The sequence below is a fragment of the Leiobunum rupestre genome, chromosome 1, assembly GCF_980474605.1.
Source record: "Leiobunum rupestre chromosome 1, qqLeiRupe1.1.hap1, whole genome shotgun sequence".
Lineage (NCBI taxonomy): Eukaryota > Metazoa > Arthropoda > Arachnida > Opiliones > Sclerosomatidae > Leiobunum > Leiobunum rupestre.
The window spans coordinates 55,922,092-55,933,972 of NC_143384.1; the positions used below are offsets into that span (position 1 = coordinate 55,922,092).

Sequence of the window (11,881 nt, forward strand, 5' to 3'; positions counted from 1 at the left end):
CTTCCACATAATTACATGCATTGCATTGTTCAGTTTTCAGTAGTAATTATTAAACAATATCCAATTTCCTTCAACTTTCGAGAGTTAATAATAATAATATTAATTATAATAATAAACAGCTAGGCTAATACCCAACGCACAAAGCTTAGACCCTAGAACCAAGAAATCTAGCGACTTTTAATTAGAGTGGTCAGGTTTGTTATACCTCGTAACTTATGTACGTATTCAAAAGAAGCAAAATGGAAACATGTTAACAAGCTGGTGATCTTTTAACCAGTTGCCTTAATAATCATTTAAAATAAAATTAGGAAACGTTCCTATGAGATAAGATAAGAACATTAGGTGTTTGGTTTTAGTAGACATTAAAACGTTTTTAAACAAAATGAAAAATAGTGAATCATAACAAGGTTGACTTGCGTAGGAGGTGTTTTGAAAGTTTTATCACAAGAAAAAATAGCAGACGATAAAACTATACTCTGTTGTTATAAAACTCCATTAATGTCGTCACGCTTCGAATTAATTGGATATTTAATTTAAACGTCTGAAAGTGAGTCGTGCAAAAGGAATATAGTTATCATTAATAAATTATTTGACAACGCTGTTTTTCTACTTGTAGTTTTATTTCCATTGGCTTTCGTGAGCGCGAAGAGAAAAATACAGCGGTGTACGAAAACGTGTACCTGAGTGTTTACACCTGTCTAACCTCGTACTAGTGGAATAACAACCTCGCAAACACACATTCGCGTGGATGAAACAGTCATTACGTTTTATTTTTATTTGAAGAATTTAACTTCAAATTAAGGTATGGAAATCAATAAAAATTTTAATGATGTGTCAAGTTTCATCGGAAAATTTGGTAAATATCAAGGATTTGCTTTTGCCACCGTTACTTACGTCGAGTTCATCGCCGCCGTGTACAACTTCGTTGGGCCTTTCTTAACTCCCGATATCGAGTTCACTTGTGACACTAATCGTACTCTTGATGACTTAAATGTGACTCCATTCGACTTCGTTATCGTTTCGAATGATAACTGCCATTTCTCCGTTGGCAATCGCACTTTTCCTTGTCGTCATTGGAACTATTCTAAAAACGTGTATCAAGACACGGCAGTAGAAAAGGTTGGTTGATTTTGAAGGTTATTCGGTTAATGTTTTAAGATTATTAACTTTTTTTGTAAAGTCGTGATTGAGAACCTTATAAATACTAGAATCCTGTTGTTGTAATTTAACACTAAAAGCCATTTATTTCAATTTTACAAGAAAGATCAGATAATTATGGTAAACGTGATAATCATCCTTAGGTTATATACAATTCTATGGTTGGCGGTCATGAACTAGAAAAAAAATATTTTGCAAAAATAATAATAATAACTAAAATATACCCGGAAACTAATCTTGATAAAATAAAGATAAATAAATAATTTATAAAACCAAATTAAAACCAAGGCGTTCAATTAAAATATTACTGGTCTTCTATTATTTCATCTTTTTATTTAAAATTATCAAATCTAGTATATTTAAAAATTAGTAAAAGAGGGAATGTTTGCAATAATGACAAGTTAGGGCATTTTTTTTGTTGTAAATCAGGTAACGGAAGGAATTTTACCTGCGGAAGGTATCGAAACTTAAATTTAACGGTTTTGTACAATTTTAAAGTTTTTAATTTATTTAACCATGCTGGTGACTAGTTCAATATATCGATAAATTATCTGGTTTCAAGATACTTGGTCGACGTATAATAATGGGTCCAACAGATTTGCTTTCAACGTCTTATGATAGGGAAGAAAGTGTCTTTCTAGGGGCTTTATAGTGGCTGATGGAGAAAATTCTTCAAACATTTAACCAAGGTTCGGTGGTGGCATTTCCACTTCAGATAGTTGTAGGGCAGTTTGTCGTTTTTAATACAAATTGCAATAACTAACACAATCTTTAACGTATAAGTAGGTAGAAAAAAACTGCCTTGATCACATTCATCGATATTTAAATGATTTATCGTTTTATAGGCTAAGATCGGAAAAAGGTTAAACGCGGGAAAGTAGCAATTATAACAGCCGATATAAGAGAATATTCTTCGGCATCATTTCAAAGCGTATCAACGTTAACAAGTGCTTCTCTTGTATAAGGGTTACTTCAGCAACAATGAAGTTTAATATAGCTGCCCTAATTAATCTTTATTTAAGAAATCGATAATTATTCCCTAGTACTTTCTTTTTGTTGCAATTATATTTTCTAGCTGAAAGTTATTATTTTCAAATAATTTTTTAAATAAATAATTTTATGCGATATTTTAGTAGGTTTATGCCTATTCTGAATATTTGTGCAATCAACTGCAATGTAAAGAATTATAAATCAATCAAAAAAGTAGAACAGTCTATAATGTAAAGGGGGTTAAACCCTAAAAGAATACTTACAATTTAAGAAATTTATGAGTTTCTCGAATCAATTGGTCTTCGATTATAAATAAAAAGAAGCGAAACTCATGTTAAATAGATCTTCGAGTCAAAAACGAATAAAATATTCTAGAAAAAGTCACAATTTTCCACTGTAGACCAGTTTTGCTCTATTTGGGGTTCATTAATACCGTGCATGGAATCTGGCATGCCACTAACAAACGGGAAAGAGAAGCTCAGCCTAGCCAATAAAAGTCTAATAGTGGGGTACTGGTGGAGGATAAATTATACCAATATCACAATATTAATGAAATCTGCAATTCGTTTTGGAGTCGAAGGTCTTATTTGTCTGAGTTACCAGTCTTTTATTTAACCTCGAAGACGTTATGGTCCATGTCACTCGCCTAAATATCTTTCGCCTAAAACTACAGGTCGGGTCGGGTGTGTAAGTTTCATTTTATCTTCGTTGTATTCTGTTCATTCACTTCTGTACCATCATAAGAGAAGTTATATTGGACAGTTAGATATTCGTCCTTTACATTTGCAATGAAGCTCCGTTATTGGGGAAAAATAGTTCAGTCGTCTTGAATAGTCATATAAATTTTGCACTAACTGATTGTTTTCTTTTGGATTGGAAAAGATCAATTTAAGCTCTCTAACTTGATAGAAGAAAGTAGAACACTACGTTATAAGAGGCCCTCGGAAAGTCTTTATCTAAATTATTTCATGAACGAAATCAATGGTATTTAAAATGAATATTTGTGTTTTAGTGGAACATTGTTTGCGATCAGAAATGGAAAGTGAGTCTTCTCAGTTCCATAACGCTTTTCGGGGATCTTGTAGGGTCCTTCTTTTTAGGATACTTAGCGGATGGGTAAGTAACTTAATTCTTTACGTCTGCACTGTTCATATAAAATTGACAGTGAAATATTAAATTGTGACTTGGTTAATGTCATAAAGATCATCTGATCAATAAGTTTCAACATCAATACACTTTTAGGGTTGGACGAAGAACTACAATGTGGATTGCTTTGGTTTTTACTATAGTAGCGCCCTTGGTCACTTTGTTCTCTTCCTCTTTGGAGCAATTCACGGTTGGCCGTTTCCTCAGTGGCGCTTCTGGATATGGTTTCGTGGTAGTCAGCTATGTACTACGTACGTACATTTTAATTACTGTTGAACTTTATTGTTTTTATCTGAGCCCAGATTAGGCTTATTACGTTTAAGATAAAAATACCTCAAACCAAAATATTTCGCGGTTTTGAAATCAAATATTTCCCCAAATGACGTAAAAAATAAGAATATCGAATGGCACTCCAAAATTAATTAAAGCCTCAGATTGTAGCTATTTTTACCTCCATTTTGAAGTGATGGAAATTGTTGGTGTAAAAGAGAGAGGAATCGTTGGTATCGGTGTCAAATTTGGGTATGCCGTTGGAGGCGTATACGTTGGCTTGGTATCTCTTTGGCTGAGAGATTGGAAGAAAATTCAAATCGCTTCTTGTGTGCCCGCTATTCTTCTCATACTATCAAGCGTGTAAGTTAATGAAACTTTATTGAGAACTTTTGATTATAAATGAAAGATAAACTAAGGCCATTATTAATGCCTGGTTTCAGTTTACTCTTTGAGTCACCTAGGTGGCTCATTAGTGTAGGAAAGAAAAACGAAGCGGAAAATGTTGTTCGAAAAATCGCAAAGATCAACTCGTTAAATTTAAGCGATAACTTTAAAAATGACTTGAATATTTTAGAAGAAAAAGTAAAAGTAAGTTATTGTTAATTGCTAAAATATTAAACGTTATAATTTGAAATCTATGTTTTCAGACTTTACAAATGGATAAGAAAAAATCGTTATTACTATTGTTTAAATCACGCTGTATAGGACTTAAAACGTTAATTCTGATATCTGCGTGGTAAGTCCAAAAAAATGGTTGGATTCAGTAAAAATGAAAATCTTTTGAATATCCTTCGCCGACACTTCTTATTCAAAACGTACTAACAGATTAACTAGAAACTTCCCAGCAAAGACAAAATCGTCCCTTACAAAAATATCAGGTTAGGATATTTGGAATATTCATAAGAAGACGGGAAAAAAAGCTTTTGGACGTAAATGTAAATCCAATTAAACTCTATTGGAAGTGCAATTCGTATTTCCCAAGACAAAACATGGATATCCGTTAGGTTCGAAGTAGCTCTTTCTACTGTTAAATGGACATCATACAGTGTTTTTATGGAGTTTCCCAGCAAGTACAAATAGGTCGAATGGATATCCAAAGGACATTATCTTTGCAATAAAACCAAACTTTAAAATATATATAATCTAGTAAAATGGAGACAGTGTATTTTTAGCACCAATTTTGACGTTATTTTTAATTGTTAGGAATTTTTTAAGATTTTGTTCCAATTTTCAATATAATGATTTAAATATAATTTGTGAATTTACGATTTAATGACTTTCTGTGTTTGCGGGAATCGCATTTCAATGCGCATTTCTATGAATATGAAATATTTTAAACGTAACATTTCAGTCATTTGATGTCTTTGGAACGACATAATTCCAATGACATACCAGGATGAAACTTTTATTTATACGATGTCCTACGGAAAACATTTTAGTCAATATTTCTAAAACGTCTTAATTTATTTTATTTTATTAAAAAATCAAATTATTTACGAAGGGTGCCGAAATAACTTATTAAAGTTTAAATAAAATATTATGTTGTGAATTTCAAATTGTTAGGCGCTATTGCTACCACCTAAATTACTGATCGCGTTAATATCTTAGACGTTTGAGGCCTCAATTTTAAAAAATTTAGATTTTAAAATAATTGGAATAAAACAAATTACGTATGTATAACTCTTTACATATTTATCCATATTTCCGAAAGAATATTAAAGTCCATATGATGGAAGAAATGGCACTTTCTTTATCCTGGACCATGATTCAAAGCACGCAGTACACATCAAAATAAATAGAATTCGATATCGATTTGCCATTTTGGATTGCTCTTGGATAACCCTCGGTCAAATAATATTTTTTATAATTTTTGGTTGTTTTTTAGATATCTATAAAATATGCAAGTTATGATGGGTTTTTTGGATATCCATAGAATATTCTAGTTACATTAATATTTGGTGGGGCCTCGTAGAAAGATTTGGATTTCTTTTGAAAATCTGAGGGAGAATAGTTATTTCTATAATTTTTTAACGCTTATCCAACTTGTTAAAAGTAGACGTATAACTTGTTGCTCTTACGTCACAAGACTTAGCTTTGGCAGAATTATCTTAGCACGCGCGATTTGCACGAGCGTTAGAAAATAGGAAGCTCCTCGTGATTCGAGCGCGCGCTCGTAGTGTTGGAAAAGGTAAATATAGTGACGTAAGAGCTACATTAAAACAAGAAGGCCATGTTACTTTACAGAAAGAACTATTGTGTTTGCTGAGTGACGAAACAGTTTTTTAAAAAATGACTGACTTACTGTGACATCCGTGGTTAAAATGGTCTACGTGCCAAAATATTCTTGCGCCCAAAAATGAGGCATAGAAAACGTTTTAGAAAGACTAAAATAACGGCTAAACGCCATATATCTAAACGCAATTTTACATTAATAGGTACTTTTAATCATAATTGTTAATATTTTGTTTTCTTAGGATGGTTATGGCATTTGTATTCTATGGCGTAACGTTTAATTCTGGGTTTTTCGGAAATGACACGTTTCTCAGTTTCATAATTGTATGTGCCATCGAAATTCCGGCTATGCCTCTCTCGTATTTCGTCGTTCGATGTTTTGGGAGCAGGAATGGTCTCATTATTATGTTTTTAACAACAGGTGCAATTTGCTTTGTAACAACGTGCATAAACATTGGTAAGTTGTATTGAAACTCTAGTAGCAGTTCGACATGGTCAAACCAAAATTTAATTTCCAATCTAAAAAATATTTATGTTTTGACGATAACTAAACCAAGTCCCAAGTCATCTAGTGATCTTTTATGCTATTAATTCAGCTGGTCGGGTTATATAGCGTGGGAAGGTGGTGGCAAGACATTCATGCCACGCAAGCTTAAAGCTCCCTACACGTACTAAGACCGTTAACCTGAAAAAGTTTTGTTAAAGGGCAAAGCAAAGAATTAAGTGGGGTGTCGGAGTGGTTAGCACTTTCGCCTCGTAGCAAAAGGAGCCAGGTTCAATCCCAGTTTGTGGCATTGGGTGAACACTCAGAGTAACCCCTTCGGCGTTGAGTTTCTTAAACTTTACTAAATAGTCTAATGGTCTAAATGATGAAGGAAATAGGTTCATTAGTACGTATCAGCGAGTAGGAAATAAGTAAGACGATCAACTGGTAATAAGTTAAAATAATTAACAAGTTAATGGTTATTATGTTTTATCAAAAATTAGCGTGACTGGTTTAGTAAAGAATGCAGCTTAAAAAGTGACTGAAGCCCAGTTCACACTATACAATTTAATGGGACACTTAATTGTATCCCATTAATTGTAATCCAAAAAATTGTATACACGTAGTGTGAACAGAATAATTGTAGCAACAACTCCCACTTTTTCTGTTCACACTTCACAATTTTCTTGCTCACAGTATTAGTTGGATACCATTAAGTGGTCCAATTAAATGTATAGTGTGAACTGGGCTTGAGTCTACGAAGCAGTTGTTCTCGGTCGGATCTAAAATTGGAACTGATTACAAATAAAGGAAATAAGAGGATTTCACCCTCGAAGCTTCAAGGTCAAAACCGATTACCGTTGTCGAAACATATACATTTCTGCAAACGAGCAGCGTATATGTTAATCTCCCGAAAACTTCCAACCGTTTCTCGGTGAAACTTGTTGATGTTAAAGGTTATATAGTTAGTGTAGGGAGCTGTTTTTGACTTGGTTTTTTTCTCGATTTGTTTAGGCAAGTAGTTTAATTGACACATTAATTGGTCGTAAATAACCAAAATTAAACCAGGGGTATTAACCCAAATAAAAATGTTATTTGCAGCTCCCCTGTGGCTCGTCATATTATTAATCAGTGCAGTGAAATTCTTCGATTCATCCTGTCTTATGTTAACGTACATTCTAACGGCCGAAATTTACCCAACCCCGTTGAGAAGTGTCGGTATGGGGTTTTGCAGCTCATTTGCACGAGCGGCGTCCATGCTGTCCCCTTTCCTGAAAGAAATGGTGAGTCTTCAGATCTGTCATACTACTGCTTAAAACTACCGCTTCGAATCCTTCTATCTCCGTGTAGTTTTACTTAATCAAATGCAAGAAAACGACAACCATCGTTGATCTAAATATAACATCGAACAACGTCGAAGAGGTAAAAAAGACCGACCACGTTTGGGGAAACTAAAATTTATTTTATTAAAATAATTTTAGTTTCCCGAAACGTTGTTGGTTCTTTTTACCTCTTCGACGTTGTCCATTGCTTAATTAAAACCTTGAATTGGATTTATATCGTCTATTCCGTCGTAAGTCCTTTCTAACGGGGAAAACCGAGTTAAAGCAGCAAAAGTTGTGAACGGAAAAGTTTAGACTTCCTCAGCGTTTCAGTGACGTTTTCCTTAACTAGTGCGGCGTTTATGTGATTACTGTGCACAGGGTCTCCACCGTTTTTATATTAAATAAAAGAGCCTTATACGTTCTCCTGTTTAATATTTAATGCCGCTAACGATCTCCTAGCACAGTACCCACACTCAATTATATTAAAAGAAATTAAAAGTTATCGCTAAAATTTATAATAGGCGAAACTATAAAGTAAATTTGGTCTTAATCAACTTGTTAATATGGGAAAACAAAATAACGTGACTACTATATCACAGCCAACTTCGATTCGGTAACTCGTGTTCATAGTTGGCCGTGCGACGGTAAAGAAAAAAATATTTCTTCCAGATACTGCAGACAGCTAATTAACTTACACTTTTCTATTACAAAATATTTTAAATAATAATAATAAATAGATAATTTAGACGAATCGATAAAAATTTAAACCACCATTAGCAAAATAAAATGAATAATAGTTCGTATTTCTTAGGATAGAAGGCGCTGTCGTTCTCTACAAAGTCACGTGACTACCATCTTTTCAGCCCCCCTGGATTTTATAGTTTCGCCTATTCAGGGAGAAAATTTAAAGTTCTACGAAAATTCATGTATTTTAACCTTGGATAATTCGCCTTTCGCAGCGTGGCCCCGTGCTTCTACACTTTAGCCTCTGCTTCAAGAAATTGCAGAAAATTTGAAACTTGTTATCTATTTTCTTTGATTAGGCAGAAGTCTATGGTCGTTCCACCCCATTTGCACTATTTGGAGTCCTTTGCATTATTACAAGTTTCTTCTTGTCTTTCTTACCTGATACACGAGGGAAACCTCTTCCTGACACCTTGGAAGACAGTGAATTATCTCAACTGTAAGATTTTTTTTTTACTGCAATCATACTTTTGCGGAAGTCCGCCTTGTTGTACATCGCGAATGCACGCCTCTTAAGTTTCCTCCGCTTTTTGTGTAAGAAAGATGTCGACTGAGAAAGATGTTTGAAAAACACAGTTCTTTAGAAAATGAAACCAGGTAGAGGATATTTGCAAATTAAGAAAAAAGCTATATAAACTGTATAAACAAATTTTTAGAGTATTTATTTCAACAAATTATTTATTTTATCATAATCGATAACAATTGGCAGGATTTTTTCATATTAAATTGAAATTTAGTTAAAAGCCACTGGCGCCAGCGGAAAGGTTCGTTGTAAGCAACTCAAGTGGTTGCTCCCGAACATTACAGAACTCGAAGAAGTATCGTTGAAATTTGGATTGCAGCATCACGACCCCTTAACCATTTATGGATCACTCCTTAATCCGAAAAAACGACCTCTTAAGCTGAATTTGGTCGCGACCGGGTGAGACTTTGCCAAATTTTTATAGTTGACCATTTCTGGAATTACGTGACAAGGTTTGTGCGGTTAAAAGCGTGTTCATCGATTACGGGGAGTGATAAGCCGCTGAATTTATTTAACGAAAAACATTTATGAAATGTTAAATACATGTATAGTAACTATTAGTTTTTGCTTAAAAAGAGCAATACACATTTGAATGTACCGGAATAAAATGAATTGCTTATAGGTTTTATTAATATTTGCAGGAAAAGTATTCGGAATTGGTTTAAAACTGAACGAAACAAGAGTTCCAGTGACCATCTGCAGAAATATACTTCTCAGTTAAACACTCAACTTTGATCTTCGGAAAACTGTTGAGAATAATAACTTCTATATTTGCTTTTACAAAATACCCCATTTGCGATTATATAACATTAAGGCTTTATTTAAGATTAAAACTAAGTCAGTCAATCTTAGTTTATAATTGAAATAACAGTCACCCAAACAGGGGGTGTTTTCTTTTAGTCACGTGACCTCCCTTTGCTTTGTATATTTTTGATTAACTATGTTTCCCCCTGAATTGCTGGTAATTTCTCCTAAGAAGGCTGCTCTCTTATTTACGTCTGTAGCTGAGGCCAGCTTTTATTGTTAAAATGTAAATATTGATTAAAAATTAGTTTAATTAAAAATAGTTATCTAAGTATGTTCTAGTTTAGTTCAATAATTATTATTATTATTTCACACAATATTTATTAAAAGGGAAATAGTTTTATCTCTGAACAAATAACCCTTGTTTAATTTATTATATATATTTTGGAAGCCTTAAGGGTTCACCTTCCAGAAAAATACTTTTGTTATTGCCTGTTCCCTCGCATTCTTAGTCTTGACTTATTATTCATTAACCCTCGAATAGCGGAACTAACTAGTATTGACCATCTTGTTGTGTGTATAAACGGTATTAATTCAGCCATTTATTAATAGTCGTTCTTGAGTGTCCCTAAAGTTCCATATTTAAAAGTCCTAGAATTCGAAGATCTAATAAATTACAAGATGTCCAGGACATTTAAATACACACAATCCGCCGATGAATTAAATTTATTTTAAATATTAAATATCTAATTTAAATATTAAACCCTTTTCAATCATTTTATAAAAATTGAAATTTCTGAGTACCCTGATATTGGAAATAAGGTAGCCATTCTTTTGGGAGTTAGATGGCACCGGCATCAATTGGTACGTAATTCAAATATCACGATAGTGCGTACGCTGGTTATGAGAAATCTCACTTTAAATTAAAATTTCCTAATGCAACTGAAAAGTAGTTTAGAAATGATCAGTAGTAATTATAAAATTATTTTCATCCAAGTTGGTTTTAATTAAATGAAGTATTTAGATTTAAAGTCGAGAATCAAGAAAAATAACTTAAATGGAAAATTATTTTATTTTTTGGGCTCCGACTTCAAATATTTATAACGGGCTACCGAGGGCATGATATTTTATTTTCGATAAAGCCTAATTCTTTTAGTCTACCCTCGCCTTACAATATAAAATTAAGTTAATTTATTAAATAGTTCTTAATCAAATTATAAACGAAATCCCTGCCTTCAGCAAGACTTAAATTTATTAACACGCGTTATAGTGCTTATGAAATTGTTTTCCTCGCTGTTATTTGACCGTGGTGCAATGCCCTCTCCTGCCCCTCCCAAGCCAAGATCTTTCCCAAACTTTCCTCATCGAATTCACGAGGTATGCACGGCACAAAATACATAACCAGCAACATTCCCTCAGCTCACAGCGATTCCATGAAACCATTTTTGTCTTTGGGGCTCAGACCTACCACCAGGTAACAAGAATTCAATAAAAGCGCGATTTTTCAAATCCACGAGGTCAAGACCAAGTCGCTCGTCACAGGGATAAATACTATCGGCTTCAGCGTTCTCCCTCACTTGTTCTCAATGTCAGGGATCAGGGTCCAACCCGACGTTTCCAGTTGGAAATGAAACTTAAAGTAACCCCGATACGCTCTTAGTACCCAGAAACCATGTAGAACCAACCACGAGTGAATCTCTCCAGATGAGACCACGGAATCATCCGTAGCATCATTCCGTTTCGTATGTTTATGCTGTTAGGGTTATCTATTGGAGATAGTTATTTTGATAGGGATTTACTGTCGCCATTTTAATTGTAGAGTCCCCAATTGTAGTGTTAAGCGTATAACCTATTTTGCCCTCGATCTTTCGAGCCTATAATGCCGTGTCCGTGAATGCTGATTCCGTTGAAAATTGTATGAAATATTTTTATTAATTAATGCAAGAAAACGAGAGCCACCGTTCGTCTAAAGATAACATTAAACAAAGTCGAAGAGGTGAAAAAGACCAACAACGCTTGGGGAAAATAGAATATATTTATTTATTAAATTGAACCGATACGCTGTTCGTAACGTGTAACTTCGCCCTGAAGGCCTATCGTTGTTGGACTTTTTTACCTCTTCGACATTGTTCCATTTTTATAAACGAATCTATGGTCAAAGAGTGTTTGAAATTATGTGTAATATCCCTTTATTATAGTGTTTGCAAAGATAACTGTGGTCGTGGTGGACTTATCATAGCGATAATTAACGAAATAGAACTA

At 33.8% G+C, this 11,881-nt stretch overlaps 1 protein-coding gene across 1 annotated transcript; it reads left to right on the top strand.

The window, feature by feature from the left end:
- The first annotated feature begins 3,826 nt into the window (after positions 1 to 3,826).
- LOC149963311 (solute carrier family 22 member 13-like) lies at positions 3,827 to 9,643 on the top strand. The gene is made up of 7 exons (XM_090170555.1): positions 3,827 to 3,927; positions 4,008 to 4,155; positions 4,215 to 4,303; positions 6,042 to 6,256; positions 7,385 to 7,566; positions 8,652 to 8,791; positions 9,517 to 9,643. The coding sequence occupies exons 3-7, from the start codon at positions 4,224 to 4,226 to the stop codon at positions 9,608 to 9,610; spliced, it is 711 nt and encodes a 236-aa protein (XP_090026681.1). The 5' UTR covers positions 3,827 to 3,927; positions 4,008 to 4,155; positions 4,215 to 4,223; the 3' UTR covers positions 9,611 to 9,643.
- Positions 9,644 to 11,881: the final 2,238 nt, after the last annotated feature.

Excerpts from the sequence above, each read along its gene's own strand:
- LOC149963311 (XM_090170555.1), top strand. The coding sequence starts at position 4,224 with ATGGATAAGAAAAAATCGTTATTACTATTGTTTAAATCACGCTGTATA. Across the intron at positions 4,304-6,041 it reads TTAATTCTGATATCTGCGTG|GATGGTTATGGCATTTGTAT; the intron begins GTAAGTCCAAAA and ends TTGTTTTCTTAG. Across the intron at positions 8,792-9,516 it reads GACAGTGAATTATCTCAACT|GAAAAGTATTCGGAATTGGT; the intron begins GTAAGATTTTTT and ends TAATATTTGCAG.